This window comes from Dichomitus squalens, assembly GCF_000275845.1.
Source record: "Dichomitus squalens LYAD-421 SS1 unplaced genomic scaffold DICSQscaffold_2, whole genome shotgun sequence".
In the NCBI taxonomy this organism is placed as follows: domain Eukaryota; kingdom Fungi; phylum Basidiomycota; class Agaricomycetes; order Polyporales; family Polyporaceae; genus Dichomitus; species Dichomitus squalens.
Window position 1 is genome coordinate 1,666,524 of NW_006766884.1, and position 16,923 is coordinate 1,683,446.

The 16,923-nt window shown below is 57.3% G+C and overlaps 5 protein-coding genes across 5 annotated transcripts; 3 read left to right on the forward strand and 2 right to left on the reverse strand.

The window, feature by feature from the left end:
* Position 1: 1 nt before the first annotated feature.
* DICSQDRAFT_152183 (uncharacterized protein) lies at positions 2 to 3,989 on the forward strand. The gene is made up of 10 exons (XM_007361400.1): positions 2 to 1,087; positions 1,150 to 1,842; positions 1,936 to 2,445; positions 2,548 to 2,613; positions 2,682 to 2,747; positions 2,815 to 2,865; positions 2,935 to 3,009; positions 3,084 to 3,284; positions 3,404 to 3,710; positions 3,763 to 3,989. Exons 1-9 carry the CDS (start codon positions 164 to 166, stop codon positions 3,680 to 3,682), a joined length of 2,865 nt encoding a protein of 954 aa, XP_007361462.1. The 5' UTR covers positions 2 to 163; the 3' UTR covers positions 3,683 to 3,710; positions 3,763 to 3,989.
* Positions 3,990 to 5,121: 1,132 nt separating this feature from the next.
* DICSQDRAFT_78440 (uncharacterized protein) lies at positions 5,122 to 7,744 on the reverse strand. The gene is made up of 2 exons (XM_007361401.1): positions 7,426 to 7,744; positions 5,122 to 7,362 (listed from the first exon to the last, which is right to left on the reverse strand). Exons 1-2 carry the CDS (start codon positions 7,637 to 7,639, stop codon positions 5,267 to 5,269), a joined length of 2,310 nt encoding a protein of 769 aa, XP_007361463.1. The 5' UTR covers positions 7,640 to 7,744; the 3' UTR covers positions 5,122 to 5,266.
* Positions 7,745 to 7,858: 114 nt separating this feature from the next.
* Positions 7,859 to 11,757, forward strand: DICSQDRAFT_98124 (histone acetyltransferase ELP3). The gene is made up of 11 exons (XM_007361402.1): positions 7,859 to 8,014; positions 8,066 to 8,301; positions 8,351 to 8,421; positions 8,472 to 8,634; positions 8,686 to 8,810; positions 8,867 to 8,947; positions 9,009 to 9,410; positions 9,474 to 9,597; positions 9,822 to 10,100; positions 10,185 to 10,266; positions 10,320 to 11,757. The coding sequence occupies exons 1-11, from the start codon at positions 7,990 to 7,992 to the stop codon at positions 10,394 to 10,396; spliced, it is 1,665 nt and encodes a 554-aa protein (XP_007361464.1). The 5' UTR covers positions 7,859 to 7,989; the 3' UTR covers positions 10,397 to 11,757.
* A 499-nt stretch (positions 11,758 to 12,256) lies between these two features.
* On the reverse strand, positions 12,257 to 13,697 carry DICSQDRAFT_48607 (uncharacterized protein; the record flags this gene model as incomplete). Its single annotated transcript, XM_007361403.1, has 2 exons — positions 12,257 to 13,607; positions 13,678 to 13,697. 2 exons carry the CDS (start codon positions 13,695 to 13,697, stop codon positions 12,257 to 12,259), a joined length of 1,371 nt encoding a protein of 456 aa, XP_007361465.1.
* A 1,389-nt stretch (positions 13,698 to 15,086) lies between these two features.
* On the forward strand, positions 15,087 to 16,763 carry DICSQDRAFT_132337 (uncharacterized protein). The gene is made up of 3 exons (XM_007361404.1): positions 15,087 to 16,458; positions 16,513 to 16,644; positions 16,698 to 16,763. Exon 1 carries the CDS (start codon positions 15,109 to 15,111, stop codon positions 16,297 to 16,299), a length of 1,191 nt encoding a protein of 396 aa, XP_007361466.1. The 5' UTR covers positions 15,087 to 15,108; the 3' UTR covers positions 16,300 to 16,458; positions 16,513 to 16,644; positions 16,698 to 16,763.
* The last annotated feature ends 160 nt before the right edge of the window (positions 16,764 to 16,923 follow it).

Here is a 16,923-nt window from a genome sequence, read left to right on the forward strand (position 1 = left end):
CGCTCTCGCCGCCGTCCAGCTGGCCGTCTCTTAACCACTCTGTGCACCCTATCTCCGTCTTCAATCTCTACTACCGCTTGGAATAGTTCTGCTAGCTTGGCGAACCCTCTCAATCTCCCTCGTCTGCCTCCGAAACCTTCGGGCGGGTCACACCGGCACCCACATGTCTCCAGACCAACTGGCATCGGACTCGGTCGCAAGCAAGATCGTGCCGCGGCGCGCGGCCGCGCAGAAGGCTTCCAAGCTTGCCGCGGAACAGTTGGACAGTGACGAGGAAGACCGTGGTGGTCCGTTTCGGGAGCCCTCGACTCCTAAGAGCCCGGTCAAGGTCACGTATGGCGGAAAGCGCAAGTACAAGCGAACCCCGACCAATGCCCACGCTGGGTCGTCTCGTGCGCACTCGCGGAGCCTGTCTCTTGTCGAGTCGTCTCCGAACAGACCTCGGGCGACCAACGTCGGCCGTGGGCGCGGTGGCTGGCGCGGACGTGGCGCAAGCGGTCAGAAGCACGCACGGACAAGGTCTGGCTCTCATATATCCTCTATCGAGAACGAGTCTGTTGGGAAGTCCGATCCAGAGGTTATCATTGTCGAGGACGAGCTCGAGCTCAAGCTCGTGGTAGACATCCCTCGTCGTAACACGGCGACAGGCTCCGAGGACCGGGGCGCACACGTCAATGGAGACAAAGCACAATCATCGACGGGCAAAGGACCAAAGAAGAGGCCCATGTCGCACACGTCGTCCAGTGGCTCTGGTGATTTCAGCGACCTCACTCCTGTCTCTTCGCCCGAGGTCCCCTCGAAACCTTTGCAACTTCCTCCTACAATCACGCTGGCCCCCCGACTGGCTCGACAGTTCTTGCGTGTTCAATCCCAGATGCAGCCTGCCACGGTGCCAGAATTCCAGCCCCAGCCGCTGAAACAGTCCAAGTCGCTCGACGACATATTCGCTTTGGATTCCGGGTCTTCGGAATCGGAGGACGACATGGACGCGACCGACGTGGGGAGCCTCGTCTGGGTCAGCCTTGATCTGGAAGGACATCTTGCGGATGCTACTTCCAAGGAGGACACGATGTGGTGGCCGGCGAAGGTTCTTACAGACTGGCCATGTATATGCTTCGAAGCTTATGATAACCACGTTGCTATCTCCAGGTCGTTTTACCTAAACCGCTCATGCGTGTGTCGCTGTTCGGCGACCCTCCAGGTCCCCACCAGCTCGACATTCCTAGCCCGTCGGCCTACAACGTTCGCTCTATAGAGCTCGATGGTCACATCCGGTTCGACGAGAACGACTACCGCCCTTCACGACGGAAGAAAGTGCAGTCTTCTCCGCGCAAGAAGCGGAAATTCGACCTCGACATCGCGTGGCGAGAGGCTCGCAATGCTATGATCAGCGTCTACGAAGGTAATGACGACGAGGTTGCACCCGGCTCTTCCCGCTACGCCTCTGGCTCCTCGCGTCGCACGAACGGCACGAGGGGAAAGGGGAAAGCGCACGCCGACCCGAAAGGCAAGGGCAAGGCCAAAGCTTCCGACTCCGACATGGACACCGGCGAGGGCTTCGGCCTGGGCCTGGCCTTCGGCGTCGATCTGGACTCTAAGGCTGAGCGACAGTGGCGGGCGCCGTCGCCGAACCCGCTGCTCGAGATCCCCGGGGAGCTCATCCTGGCGCGGGAGTCGAGGACAAAGAGGCAGTATTGGCCGGCGAAGATCCTCGCGTACGTGCGGCCGACGAGGCCGTCGCAGAAGCCGAAGTACAAAGTCGTGTTCTTCGACGGCATCGTGAAGCAGATCGAGCCCGACCTGTTCTGCACGACGACCGACGACGATTTCGCGACGTGCAATGTACGTTCCCTCGAGCTTGTCCCGCCATCAACGTCACGCATATAGGCTCTCTGTCCGATCTGACACATTTTCATATTATATTACAAATTGCAGATGGGCGACTCGACAGGGCACTACGGGCTCGACGCGGACAACGACGCCCTGGAACACGCCACCGCGGCCGCCGAAGACTTCACGCGCCCCTTCGCGCCAGAGGACGAGGCGACGCTCCGCGCGCCCAGCCCGCTCCCCGCCTTGCCCGCCCCCGGCCCGATCGCGTTCGAGACCGAGCTGAGCGTGGCCGAGCAGTTCGAGTACGTCAAGCCCGTGCTCGCCGCGGTGCTCGACGACGCCTACGGCCCCGCGAAGGCACGCAACGAGGGGTTCATGCGCGGGGGCGGGGCGCGGAGGAAGGTGCTCGACGCGGTGCCGCCGCGGGGGAGCTTGACGGCGATGGAGAAGGAGGAGGTCGCGTTCTTGGTGCGCTCGTGGGCGTGGCGAATGGAGAAGCGGAGGGAGATGGGGCTGCAAGTCGAGTATCCGCGCGACAGGCTGTTCCCTCCTCCTCTGCCTCGTGCCAGGGAGGAACGTGCTACCGGAAAATTGGCCGCTGCCGATGGCGAGGTGAGCGCTATCCTTTCTGTTCCTCCAAAACGGCGGCCGCTGCGCTTGGGCGGTCTTTGGTGGACTGTGTATGTACTGATCTAACGGCCGTGGTTCTCGTAGGGCGGCGACGATGACGCTGACAGCGTGCTCACGCCGACATCAGAGCTGTCCTGTGATGACACCGAGGTGACCGCTATATTTTCCGGTGATGGCTCGACAAAACTCCTAATTGTGTACATGATCTACCCGCTCAGCCGCTTCCTCCTTCGGAACCTGAGGCACCTCCGTCGTCTTTTGCTCCGACGGAAAACGACACGGACGTGCGTATTATTATGTATTGTGTTGCGAGATGGTCAGAATCCAGACGCTGAGGCACCCTGCATGCAGGACGAGAAGGTTATGTCTGCGTCTGGCCGGCAAGACGTTCCGGATCATGAGGTTTGTGGGGGTTTCAAGACCTCTCCGCAGTCTTTCTAGACGGCTGCCATTAAACGATGTGATACGCAGCTCGCAGCACCAGTTCCTGAAAATGGCACCGCCGTAATTGTCAGCCCTATGGCAGAGCACCGGAGCTCAACCGAAGTACGTGCTATCTCTTGCCCACCGGGCCGTATGTTCTGCATGGGTTCTCAACGTACGCACACGCACATGCGTAGGATGCACCCATGCCCCCGTCTGCGCAGATCCAAGACACAGACCCGGCAGCAATCGTCCCGGTTCCAGAAGACGGCCAGGAAGCCAACGACAAGCGAGCGGCTCCGGTTGATGATTCAGTCGCGGCTGCGCGTCCCCCTTCGCCGCCGCTATTGACTGCACGCAGGACGTTCCACGACCTAGATGCTGTGGAGAAAATAACGGTCAGATTAGCTCCAGATTATCTGGAAACGTTCGGCTAGCTGACTGGGGTCCTTGCCTTTCTGTTGTTCCTGCGACCCTGCACCATAACATTGCTCCGTGCGACGATGACGCTGCGCAGTACTGCAACAACATCCTGCTGCAAGAGGCGATCCTCCAGCTGCTTCTGTGGCGCACGGGGCAACGCAAGGTGTTGGGGCTCCTCGAGCCTCAAGAGGAAGAACGCTTACACGCCAGAGCCACGGAGGAGGGCGACAAGACGAATTGGGTGCACGACATCCTACGGTTGCGACAGGCAGTAGAGAAGACGATGCTCCCACCGGCAAAACCCAGCTCGAAGAGGGACGGGAGTGTTGCCGTCGGCACAATCCGCCCGGGGCGAACTCGAAGAGGAGTTTGAATGACTTGCTTTTGCTTGAACTTTGAATGTGAGTCTCGAACTGTATCCCTTCATGCCGTACTCACTCGTTTGGCCTGAAGAAAGGTTTACGGAGCTCTACGAACCTTGTTGCTATCTCTCTATCTATCTACACAAGAACCAATGCGGACAGGGATACCCACAGCTCGCACAAATATATACGAATCGCTTACGGAATGCGTGTACGGCGGTCGCACTTGTGCCGCGGTGCAGTGACGGTACTATCTGCCGAAACCTACATGAATGCTTATCCAGGACGGACTTGAATGTTCGGGACCCTGGAACTTCTTGGAAAGCCCCTCTATCCGCTTGTGATGAACTTCATATCGACTCGTCCGCATGCGCAAGCGCGTCAACGGCTCGATCCCAATGCAATCGCCATACTGTCGTGATGTTCGACTCCGTCAAGCCAGGCCGTGTCCACCGGGCGTTGTAAGTGGGAGGGCGGTTGTTCCGCCGCAAGAAGGCGAGAAGTAAGGTGACAGTATCCGACTCAAAACAAAATCTCTCAGCGTGCACCTCGATCAGCGCACACGTTACGACATGGGTCTGCGCAGCCTGATACTGATACTCTTTGCATCTATGAGCAGCGTACGTTGGTACGTATACGGCATAGGGTAGTCACTGAGATTGGGCCGCCGACCCCCAGCGGCCTCCGCTTCATCATCTCGCCATGCGCTCTGAGTGGGAAGCACTGTTCGGTGTCTCCCTGCGTCCTCTCTGGAAACGCCGGAAACACAGACCGTGCTCGACCGGGGAATCTGCACACGCCACAAAGCGAGTTTTTCCTCGTAGTCTGGGAAGCCCCGCGGTGCGAGTAGCAGCCGCATTCGCGCGCAGACATGCGCGGTGTGTGAAGTTGAGATCTGCGATGGGGACCGTTCTCACAGAACCTCGCGCTCGACATGGGATAGAACCCGCCTGGAGCTTCGTGAGCATATGCTCATGCGACGCCACTGGGAGAGGCCTTGACACATTCTGACAGCGTCAATAGCACTCCGTGTGGTTGCGTTTCCCCGAAGGATGCTGACCGCGACGGGGAACACGATTGAGTTCTGTTCTGTGTCAGCGTTGTTTTCTGTTTCTTGTCCATCTAGATCGTAAATCGTGCAAGTGAGATGAAGATGAACGCAACGGTGCAAGTGAGTGGGATCATACGGTTGCTTTGCTGCCTGTCGCCTAGGCAGCCCTGAACTTATAATAGGCGGGAAGCGTTATATTCGACCCGTGCGACAGCAACGAGGGCGTATATGGACGTGGGTAATTTACGGTGGGAAGTTCGCTGAGCAAGGGACGATGAAGTGGCTTCATTTGTGAGATGGTGGTGCACGGATATGTTGTCGACTAAGGGCTGCACTTCGGCCGAAACGGAAGCGAATACATGCAGGCACGCGGTGAGCCCATCGAATGACGGGGGTGAGGGCAATGCTATATATTGTTACGTGGGGACCACGAAAGATCAACCGATAATTAGCACATACGCCATACGCTACATGTTGATAACATGACCTAGTCCGTCGCAATAAGATATGATCGGTATTCGAGACAATGGGGAAGGTATACGAGTTACTCGTCATGATAAGACGCTGAGAGTACATGATGACCACTGCTCATCGTCCGTGACGCGGCCTGCCGAGGTGCGAGTGACGTGAGGTTGACGTTGGAGGAATTCCGGGATCGCGACTGGAGTGACGACACGCTGCCGTTCGACATGAAACTCCCGTCCGGAAGGCGCGGTGAGCTCGGGATAAATGCGGTGGCCGTGCCGTTAGGCTCATCGTGCGGAGCAAGGCTGCTATGTGCCTGGGCGATAGGGAAAGAGAACGACCGCAGGGGTGAGACCCGGACGGGGGAATACTGTCCAGATCGTAGGGACGGTTCCCTGCTGATGCTGAGCGGGGATGGGCGCGATGAGCGGAACCCTGTTTTGGAGGCTAAACGTTGGATAGGCTGGATGATGTTGCTCAGGGATAATCGGGAACCTGACGCTGACCGCGAGGGCGAGGGCGGCGGGCCGCCCGTGAGTGACAGGCCTTCTTCCATCATGTAACCCTCCGCGAGGTACGAGCGGTCACGCTTATTCACGAAGCGTCGGACGGTGCTTCGTATGCGGTGGCGCAGGCGGTATAAGGCTGCGCTGAAGAGCGCGCAGATGGACAGATAGAAGACGAATGCGACAGGGGAGAAACCGAGCTGGTGTCGAGTCAGGGAAGGCGGCAAGTGGTGGGATATGCTGTCCTCGATCGCGTCGAAATCCAAGAACGGAGGTCGAATTGGTTGGACAGGCGATGTCGAAATGTCGGGAATATCGTCGAGGGGATCTACGATGGGTTTGGCCCCTGCAGACGCCGCAGGGACTTCTCTGCTGGCTTCAAGGACCATCTTGCCCAGCGTCCAGCTGATCGCGATGTCGCCGACACTGTCCATCGATTGGAAAGACGGTCGACCGAGACCTTTCGTTTGTGCCTGAGCTGTGACCTCCTCTCCACCGGTGGTGACATTCCCTCCTACGTCGACAATGCGGGGCACCCCAATTCCCTCATGCAGGACGTTCACGATCCATGCTGCCTTGAAGCATTGCATCTGCAGCCGCGGGATCTCCACGTCTAGCCCCCACTTGCCTGTGTCGACGATGACTCCACCTTCCTCGACCTCACCATCGCCGCCGAGACGTCCTTGTCCATTCTTCCGCGCCTCCTCGTGTTCCCCGAGGATGCGGGTCCAATCCTGAGCACAGAATTCGGACGCCGCGCGCTCGTACTGTACGAAGTCGTAGGCCCCACCAAGCCCGAAGCTCTGCTCCGTCGAGTACCAGTACTCAGAAACGCCAATGAAGCGTGACGCCTTGAAGTCTATGACCGGCACGGACACGCCATTGAACAGGCAATGAGAATCCGGACAGGGGGCGTCTTTGTTCAGTAGAGGGAGCGTTTTCTCTAGGCACTGCTCCCAGGACCCCGTCCCGACGAACTTGTGAGTGTTTTTGGCATGTGCGGATGCAGAGTCCGGCTGCACAGGTGTGTTCGAGACGACGAGGTCCTTCGGGAGACAAGGGTCGTCGATGTGCTCCTCTGAGTCGGTAGAAAGTGCCCGGCTGGCCTCGTACTCATTGATGAGTCGCCCAACATAGCGCTCCCGCGCCTGGTTCGTACCATAGCCTAGCCATGTGGTGACGAACACTTTGTGGTGGATTTCGTTACCGTCAAGGAGACGTAGCCTAACGTCTAGGAGATTTTTCGCCCGCTCCTGCTCCTCTTTGCTCGGTTCGAATGCGATCTGCGTGGAGGCCCCACCCATGTCCAGGAAACCATAAGTCAAACGAGTGTCATCCGAACCGTTGAATCCGTCCATCAAGTAGTTGACGGCTATCCATCCGAACAACCCCTCCTCCTCGCCCGTGATGATACGAACACTAGAGCCGCACGGTCCATTCGGTGAGGGATCATCAATCTTGAAGTTGGAGTGGTACTTGAGGAACTGGCACGTGGAAGTGAGAACCTGCGCCTGCTTTCCGGGAGTGAGAAGACGCATTCCTGCCGTAGCCAGAAGGAACAGCGGGGTGTCAGGTTGCAGAGACGGGGGAATGTGTGTCCTTGCATGTTCAAGTAACGGCGCGAGGTACGCCCCTATACCATCTACATCGTCCGCGAACGACGAAAGACCTAGTTTTATGGGCATGCTTCTTAGGCCTACTACGCGGGACGCAGGCTTCTGCTCTCACGTACCTGGCTCGACTTTCAGAGACCATTCCTCTCCGTTCTCCGTCCCCTTCCCAACCTGGGGCAAAGTTCGTAGCGCATCTGGACCTTGCTCTTGGCGGACGGTGCGCGCATCCTTCCAGCTATATATTTGCAGGCGCGACCCTGACGAGCCTGCGTCTATGACAACTCCGAAGCGGCGCGAGGAAAACCATGGGTCGACGACAGTAGGCGGGGGCATTGACAAGCATCAGCGAGGCTCGTTGTCTATGTGCGCATGCAACAAGTAGCTTTGTGTCGCGAGGATGACTCCAGAGATCGTAGGGTGGTCGTGGACTAATGGTCGGTGTCGCTGTACATGGGAACGGGTGAGTTGGACGTCTGTTCGCCAAATCCGCGCTCGCGCTCCGTAGGCGGCAGCGCTCTCCCGCCGGCGCGGATCCCGTGGCTGCAGCTCTTTGCACCGACCCTCATCTGCCTCGCGGCTCATTCTGCTTGTCCCAAACAAAGAACCAATCAGAGAATCCCGAACGCGCTTGGTACCGCCTTATTATTTGAAGTTACATCACATACGGGACAATCAGGAAGAGTATGGTGCAAAGGACGAGGACAGAAGGTGTGGTACTTCGTTTACATCTCCGCTAATTGCCTGTTCATCGGCACATAGGCCCCTCGCAGGCTGAAACGCTGCTGCGAGTTACCTCTGGCATCGCAGCTGAGCTCATCAAGGCGCACGATGCAAATCAAACTGTCTCACTGAACGAACTCCGCGCGAAAATGAGCAAGAAGTATGGATTCGGCGGTGTTCCAAGGCTGGTGGACATCATCAGTGCGATACCGGACGACTACAAGAAGGCCTTGTTGCCGAAGCTCAGAGCTCGTCCTATCAGGACAGCGAGTGGAGTACGTCGATCAAGGCTTCTGCGAATGAGCATGCTCACAGATGCGAAAGATCGCAGTGGTAGCTGTTATGTGCAAGCCCCATCGGTGTCCGCACATCGCCATGACTGGCAACATCTGCGTGTACGGTGGACCTTCGTCTTTTGCCGGAGAGGCCGCTGATGACCCTGCAGATACTGTCCAGGAGGACCCGACTCGGACTTCGATTACAGCACGCAAAGCTATACTGGATACGAGCCTACGAGTATGCGTGCTATCCGAGCGCGGTATGACCCGTATGAACAGACACGAGGCCGCGTAGAGCAGCTCAAAAGCCTTGGGCACAATGTGGACAAGGTTTGTCGTAATCTTCACAGCATAAATTGCTGTCACTCAGCCACTTGTCAGGTTGAATTCATCATCATGGGAGGCACGTTCATGAGCATGCCAGAAGACTACAGGAACGCCTTCATTGCGCAACTGCACAACGCGTTATCCGGATTTACCGGATTGGATGTAGACGAGGCTGTTCGGTCAGTGCCGCCGGCTCCTTATCCTGGCAGAGCCGTTCATTAAACTCTCTTCTCAGCTACTCGGAATTAAGCAAGTCGAAGGCGATCGGCATCACGATAGAGACACGTCCCGACTACTGCCTGCGGCCTCACCTCAGGTAACGTAGCTCGCATACGTTAACGTTCCATCGATAACAGTCGGACTCATACCCGCCGCAGTCAGATGTTGCGGTACGGGTGCACTCGTCTTGAGATTGGTGTGCAGTCGGTGTACGAGGACGTCGCACGTGATACGAACCGCGGCCACACCGTCCGTGCGGTCACAGAGTCATTCCACCTGGCCAAGGACGCAGGCTTCAAGGTCGTTGCCCACATGATGCCCGATCTGCCCAACGTCGGTGTCGAGCGTGACTTGGAGCAATTCAAGGAGTACTTCGAGAACCCTGCATTCAGAAGCGACGGACTCAAAATCTATCCGACCCTTGTAATCCGCGGCACAGGGCTTTACGAATTGTGGCGCACTGGGAGATACAAGAATTACACGCCTAACGTCCTCGTTGACGTCGTCGCGCGGATTCTAGCGCTAGTGCCTCCGTGGACACGCGTGTATCGAGTGCAGAGGTGGGTTAGAAGCCGTGGCCACACTGGCCATTGATAGACTTCGTCTACTGACACCGATCGCAGAGACATTCCGCTTCCGCTCGTCACCAGCGGCTGCGAGAATTCTGGGAACCTCCGAGAACTGGCGTTGAACCGCATGAAGGACTTCGGGGCGGAATGCCGTGATGTGCGCTTCCGGGAAGTCGGTGTACGTCCTTTCTCAGTGACTCCCCGCAAACGTCTTGCAGTCGCTAACTTTTGGGTGACGTGATGAATTCGATACGCATGCCGGTTTTCCCCATTCATGACACCATTATCATACGCCGCATTAACTGCGGTCGTTCGTCCACATCATTACCAATCTTGGTAAATCGTGGTCATCGTCCATCGCCTCATCGCATCCACCCGCACACTCTGCAACTCGTGCTACAGATCCACGAGATTCACCACAAGGTCCGTCCGGAATCCGTGGAGTTGCTCCGTCGGGACTATACTGCCAACGGGGGTTGGGAGACATTCCTGTCCTACGAGGATCCGGAGCGAGATATCCTCATCGGGCTTCTTCGGCTGCGGAAGTGTTCTGACGAGGGTACATTCCGGCCGGAGCTGGTGCGGCAGGAGGAGGGCGGGTGCAGTATCGTTCGAGAGCTGCATGTGTATGGTACTGCTGTCCCTGTGCACGGGCGCGATCCAACAAAGTTCCAGCATCAGGTGCGTTAGACACAAGATTCTTCAGGGCAAATTCTATTTTCGTAGGTCATGGACAAGGTGATGCTGACCTATGTTGGGACACAGGGCTTCGGCACGCTGCTGATGGAGGAGGCGGAAAGGATAGCCCGTGAAGAGCATGGCAGTGTGAAGCTAGCTGTCATCTCGGGTATGTACCCCCGCGCCCAATCTTAACCTTGGGGACTGACGGAACTTTGTCAGGTGTTGGCACGCGAGACTACTATCGTCGGCTGGGATACGAGCTCGATGGCCCATACATGAGCAAATCGTTGTTGTAGTCCATAGCAGACCGTGAGTCCGTTACACACACTTGTAATAGTACATGTATTGTAGCAATTCTTTCGCAATCATGGTGTATCCGTATGATTAGTCTGCGCAACCCGGTTTCCACCCGAACACTTCATCATTTCACCGGTCAGGGCTCATCCTCGGGCTCTTGGTCCCCGAGAACGAACGTCTGGAAGTTGGGGAAGACGAGCTCCTCCTCGATCGTCTTGCGGATCACGTCTTGGATGAACCGCTCTACACGTGTGACATTCTTCAGAACATGCTTGTCTGCCTGCCCAATCTCGCTCTCGATGTAAATCGACGGGAGCAGTCGTTGGCCGATGGGCAACGGCTTGCCCGCCCTGGTGCCCCCACCTGCCCCGGCAGACGCGGGCGCCTCGTCCTCCGCTTCGACCGGAGTGCCTGAGGACGGCGTGTCGCGCTTCGGACGGTCGCTGCCTAGGGGCCCGTACGGATCGAGCTCGTCGACGATGCAGAGGTGCACGCGTTTGCGCTCACCCTCGTACGCGACGACGACTTCGCCGTTGAAGATAAGGCCTGTGACGGACAGCTTGATTGGGAGGGACATGAACATCGGAGACGGGTAGTTGATGAGCAGAGAGGTGGTTAGCGTGATACGGAGATTTGACTGCCAGGTGATGTGGAGGTGGGATTGGATGTTGGGGTGCTGTGGCGGCTTCGGAGGGGACGGCTCGGAGGGAGGAGACGGGGACGGGGATGGGGATTCGAGCTCGCCTCTGGAGATACCTCTTTCAAGCATGGGTGGTGTACGACTCGCAGAAATTGATTGAGGTGGTGCATTAGATACGGCAGACATAGCAGAGAGGTATAATGAAGGGGAGGGGTATGATGGCCTCAGGTCGGCCAGGCTTGTGAATGCGGGGCTCCAGATGTCCCTCGGGGAGCGCAAGAACGGTGTTGAGTGCAACATGTCCATACCCATGCCCATGCCCCCCATCCCGGGGCCCATCCCATAGCGTACATGCGGTGGAAGGAGATGGTATGCGGGGCCGTCCTCCCCCACACCTTTGCCGCGCGCGGCCTTGCGGGAGACCCACTCGAACCCATCGTCGTCCGGGAACTCTGTCACCTTCACGGGAGCGCCGTGGGTGCCGTCCTCTTCCTCTTCGTCATCCTCTAGGAAATCTCGGTAGATGTCGCGCAGGTCGACGAGCTCTATGTCCGGCGCGTTCGAGCCGAAGTCGAAGGACGTGACCTCGATGGGCCCAATGAACGACGGCCGGGGAGTGGTTGCGAGTTGCCTGTTGATAAGATCTGCCAGAGTCGAAGCCAGTGACGAGTCGAGTCTATTCCATTCGAGGTCTACGGACATAGTGACGAGCTCGTCGCTGGTAAGTGGAGTGGTACGTGGCCGGCGGCAAGTATCAATGCGAGTTTGGGAGGAAGGAGAGAAGCGCTCGTGCTACGGACAACGTGAATGTGAATGTGCGAGACCAACGATAACATAACAAGCTGGGTGGTTGATCGTGGACTGGGGTATGATATGAAGTATGAAACAGAACGGACGGTCATGACTTGGCAGGCGTGTACTGGGTACGACATGCTGGTATCTCGCAAACTGGGCAGACAAGCAAGCAAAAGCGGCGCAAAACATTATACAGAAGACCAACTATCGTAACTAGTCTAGTGCTCGTGCCATCCATACGATATAGGGGCGCTCCGTACGTGACCTGGACAACGGTGTGTGCTAGATTCATGACGAAAGGCGGTGTCTACGTGTTGCAAAAGTCTTTGCAGTTGCAGAGGGGGATGGCATTCGCAGTTGGGGGTATCGTGTGCGTACTCGTGAGCTAGTGCATGAGCTAGGCTGTTCGTATACAATAGACGTATTATTGCCACCGTCCGCTATTCTGCGAACCGAAACTAGAGGAAGGATTGGCGGGAGGAGGATAAGGCGGAGTGGGGATCGGAGAGGGCGTCCGCGAGGGGAAGGGGGAGCCGTATGGCGCATTCAGGTACCGTGTGGTGTCCAGCGTTTCGCCGAAGCGTTCAGAGCCGCTTTCAGGCTTTTCACCTAGTCCGAGTGCACTTGCGAATACCCGTGGGCTGCCGAAAGGCGACGTTCTCTTCTTCTCCGTCGGGAACTGTCCGAGGATAGGCGCATCGCGCGTAACGGGCGTACCGGGGAACGAGGACGTCCCAGTCTTTGCAGGTATGACGCTCGTAATGGAAACGAGCTCCTTCCCCGGGGGCTGGTTGTACATCCACGTCGCGACCAGCACTACAGTCGAACCAGTGACGAACGTGGGGGTGATGTGGAAGCCGAAGAGCACGACAGACGCGAGGAAAGATAGCACGATTGACAAACTCGTGGCGAATCCCTTCAGGATGTTGTCCGAATACTTGATGACAATGGCCGTGATGAGACCACCGAAGACCTGAATGGTGACCGTAGCCCACGCCCATCCACCGAAATGCCTGAGCAGATTGGCCAGGATACCGCCGTGAGCTGGGTGATGCGTCTCGAAGAAGATGGGGAAGATGGCGGGGGGAAGCGAAAATAATGATAACTGCACGTTACGAACCCAGAGGTCCGCCTTCGAATTTTTGAGTACCATTTCGAAGTAAACACCGGCAAGTCCAGACGTGAAGCACGCCGCCGTCACTGCGCCGAAGCCCTTCAGGGGGCTCATTATGTGGATGTGCAGAGGGGCTGAGTCGTGTGCGCTGCCGACTGGGGTGTTGGCGGGGACTGCTCGGGTAGCGAGGGTCTGGAGCTGGACGATGCCAACGCCAATAGCCAGAAGGAAGAGTGAGATCCATTTTGAGGACGACAGCCTTTTCCGGAGGAGCGCAACGGAGAAAGCGGCTGTGGTGAGGATTTTCATCTGGTATGTCACCTGAAACGTCGCGACCGGCAGGTTGCTGATCGCCACGAACTGGAGCGTGTTCTGAACGACGTAGAGGAGTGCGGGGATGGAGAGCTTCCAGCAGTCCGGGCTGAAGATCTCGTGGCACACACGCCGGAAGGCGAAGAACCAACCTGCGGGACCTAGTCCGGATGCGTCCGAAGCATACACAACCCGGAGGAACGCGATGACGAAGGATATGGAACCCTTCAATATCTCGTTCAGGAGCACGGCAGTCGCAGGCGAATATGACTGCGCAGCGGGCATTGACACTCGTGAGTAGTGCATGACGATTGACAGGGCTGCATTCTGGACAGCGAGCGTGACCAATCTGTTGAAATTGACCGCCGGTGATTAACACTCGTAAAGTCCTATGACGGAAGCACAAGAGTACGACTTACGACACGTATTTCAATGGCATACCACAGACAGTCGGACCACTCCCTGCTTCCAAAGGTTTCGCCGCCGCCGCACTCGAGGGCGAGTTGATCGTCGGCAGCTCGGTAGTGTCGACAGCGGGGAGTATGGGTGTCAGCCGAGGACTTGAACGGGAAGACGGGGGTCTCGAGCCGGGTGCACCATCGTCGAGCGAGACGAAGGAAGCGGTGCTTGCGCGAAGGGTTGGATACGCCCTGTGGTAGATGTCTGGAGAGGGCGGGGCGGACATGCCGATGCTAGATACTGTGCGCGGAAGTACCGGATGTTCGGCCATACACTAACCAAGAGGGCCGGGCGCAAGTCTGCGAGTGATCACGGCAGGAAGAGAGGGGCAGCTGGCCAGCTATGCCGGACAGCTAGCAGCGTCAAGAGCAGACTGACTGCGCGTGGAGCTCGTCGTCGTCGTGGACGATGGGGAGGAAGCGAACCACTGGGAGAAGCGACGCATGCTCGCATCGCCCGTATTGCGACGACCCCAGGCGCTTCGGCTCAGCCTCAAGCGCCCGAAGCCCCTTGCCCGCATCAAATTTGCCGGCATCCGCTCGTACGCATCAATATCAATCACATTGCGCGGAACAGATTCCTCTGGAGTCATCGTGCTACTCGAATTCTGATACATGCCTATCCTATGTGCTTACAGGACAACTCCTACACGTACTTATACTCGCAGGCAGCCTCACGCTGCAGCTTACAACCTTCGGGAAGAAGCAGGTAAATTTTCCCAGCTGTCTGCGACCTACGATGAAGCAGTCAGAATGGGGACGTTTTCAGCCATCGTAACGAACGGAGGGAACCTCAGCCTCGCCTTTACCTCTTCATACACACCCCACACATTGTGAAGATGAACATTGGGCAAGCCCAACGACATGCAACCAATCCCACGACGGTCGCAGACCCTCGAACAGCTCTCGCCATGATGAGCGCCTGCAGTCGCGCGAGAGGTTGCACGGGTGGGTGCGTTGTTTTACCAGGTTTTTCGTCACAGGTTCCCTCCGTTCATCGCCAGCAGATAGAGGACTCACAAGGATATATTGCCCGGACTCTGCTTCCATACAATGCGTAGCATAGTGCCACCGTAAAATGTAGATGATCCCCAGGTGATCCTGCGTCCTCGCCTCTCAACCAGAGGGAGAAGCAATCAGCGAAGATTGTTTTTGAGACATCCAGCTTGCTCTGCAACGCTTGTCTGGACCGTCCAACCCACGAGAAGCAACGCCTGTGAGGGCAAGCAAGGAAAGGACAGCAATTTGACGTCGATGGTTTTGGTTGGCAGGCACTCACACATGAGCTTCTTTATACACGCCCCGGCATCAGCCGAAGCGGCGATGTTTTCTGTAAAGTCCGCTACACAGGTTGCTGTTGGCGCCCATCCTTCCTCGTCAGAGCCAGTCTACATGGCCACCCCTCCGCCGTCTCAGTTTGCTGCCCTCCTTCGACGATCAAAATTCGCATCCTACGACCCCCACATTGGTCAGGTCTACACGGCCTTTGACGGCCATGCTGCGCGTGGCAACTTTGGGCTGAAGCGGCCCCTCGCGCTACGGAGGAGGAATGCTCACATCACTGTCCAAGCTGTGGACTCGCGCGAGCAGCAGACGGTCTGGAGATCAGCGGAGCAGGAGAACAGGTGGATTAGGATGTGGGACGAGGTTGGGGTCAGGCCGAAGTTGGAGAACCTGACGAAGTGGGAGCAGAAAGTGGGTACGCTGGGTGCCGAGGTCAGCTTCCTGGCGGACTCCGAGTTCGTGCATCAGGAGACGGTCGAGACCCAGAAGGAGGACGGGCTATACGAGGAGCTGGCAGAGGAAGAGGAGGAAGAGCTGGTGAAGAAGAGCTACGCCGTGCCGAATCTTGATGCGATGTCGGAGAAGGAGTTCGAGCAGTACCTCGAGCACCTCAGGTCGTTGCGCCCTGCGTTCCACAACTTCCTCCGGAAGAAGTACAAGAACCATCCTATCAGCAGTAAGACGCTGTTTCAGCACTCACTCCGTGGCGGCGATGACTTCCGGGAATTCCTCGAGAGCCACGCATATCAGGAGTACCACAAGAAACATCCTCGCTACATCGAGCAACAGCCACATCGCTACGCCGGGCTCTCCTACTCGCATGCTCCCGATGTGCAGACCTTCAACACTACCAAGCCTCATGTGGGACGCATCCTTGGAGACCCCGGAACGGACCGTCAGGCACAGTTCTATGCCGTCGCCTCCGCAGGCATGACTTCCAGGTTAACTGTTGGGTCGAAGGGCGAGGAGGGCAACCAAATCATCACGCTCCGTTTCACTGGCGCAACTCTAGACTCCACACCCGAAGTCGTAGGTGCCAGGCCCGAAGGATTGGAGGGTGCGAGTCTACGGACCAGCGTCCGCATCGATGGCCCCACTGTCCCGTACAAGTCGGGAACGAACCCACACCCTCCTGGCACGAGGGAGTACGTCGCATACCTCGAAAAGAAGCAGCGCGACCACTCTGTCAGCATGACCTCGCAACCACGTCCAAAGCAGGTAGACTTCACGCCCCAAGACCACAACATCCCCGCGCAGAGGCTTCTCAACGTGCTGCATAACATGAGTTTCAAGGAGTAGGGTTTTGTCCGTAGTACAGGGCTCGTTTATGATCTACATCCCGTTCGTCTTCGCAAGGCGTCATATTGCTAGCAGACGTTGTAATGCCTCCCCGATATTGCCATTTACTTCCGTCAGGACCTTCTCGGCTTGTGCCCGTGTGACCTCGAATTCCTGAACCTGCAGCGCCGATGAATATAGTAGTCATTTGGCATCCGTCTACCTTGCACTCACGATCAAATCGATGTCCTCAGCCCTGTGCGATGCCGGGGCGGCCTTGACGGGCTTGGGATAAGGCTTGTCGAGCCGCAGCGTGCGGAATGCCTCCTCCAGCTTGCCCTTCGAATACGAGTTCCCGTCCAAGAACTGACAATTGTTGGGTGAGAACCAGGCCATGGGTTTCAAAGAAGATTCCATACGTTTGCAATAACCTCGGGCTCTGGCAATCGCCCGTTGCTTCGCAGATTTGCCATGGTCGATGCAGCTCCTCGGAGTGCTCAGATGCAAGCTTGAGACGATAAGCGCCCATCTGAAATCGAGTGAGTGCACGTGAGGAGATAACCACGTGGAAGCCACGGGCTGCAGGCTTGACAAGCTTAGCAAGGAGCTCGTTCCGGAAGTGCGGCACTCGCCTCTTGCTTCTCT

Bases quoted from the DNA above. Each gene is read 5' to 3' on its own strand.
- DICSQDRAFT_152183 (XM_007361400.1), top strand. From the start codon at position 164: ATGTCTCCAGACCAACTGGCATCGGACTCGGTCGCAAGCAAGATCGTG. The intron at 2,748-2,814 runs GTGCGTATTATT...CCCTGCATGCAG, and splicing joins CGACGGAAAACGACACGGAC to GACGAGAAGGTTATGTCTGC. The intron at 2,866-2,934 runs GTTTGTGGGGGT...TGTGATACGCAG, and splicing joins AAGACGTTCCGGATCATGAG to CTCGCAGCACCAGTTCCTGA.
- DICSQDRAFT_78440 (XM_007361401.1), bottom strand. From the start codon at position 7,639: ATGCCCCCGCCTACTGTCGTCGACCCATGGTTTTCCTCGCGCCGCTTC. The intron at 7,363-7,425 runs GTACGTGAGAGC...CCATAAAACTAG, and splicing joins GTCTCTGAAAGTCGAGCCAG to GTCTTTCGTCGTTCGCGGAC.
- DICSQDRAFT_132337 (XM_007361404.1), top strand. From the start codon at position 15,109: ATGGCCACCCCTCCGCCGTCTCAGTTTGCTGCCCTCCTTCGACGATCA.
- DICSQDRAFT_98124 (XM_007361402.1), top strand. From the start codon at position 7,990: ATGGTGCAAAGGACGAGGACAGAAG. The intron at 8,015-8,065 runs GTGTGGTACTTC...ATCGGCACATAG, and splicing joins GCAAAGGACGAGGACAGAAG to GCCCCTCGCAGGCTGAAACG. The intron at 10,267-10,319 runs GTATGTACCCCC...GAACTTTGTCAG, and splicing joins GAAGCTAGCTGTCATCTCGG to GTGTTGGCACGCGAGACTAC.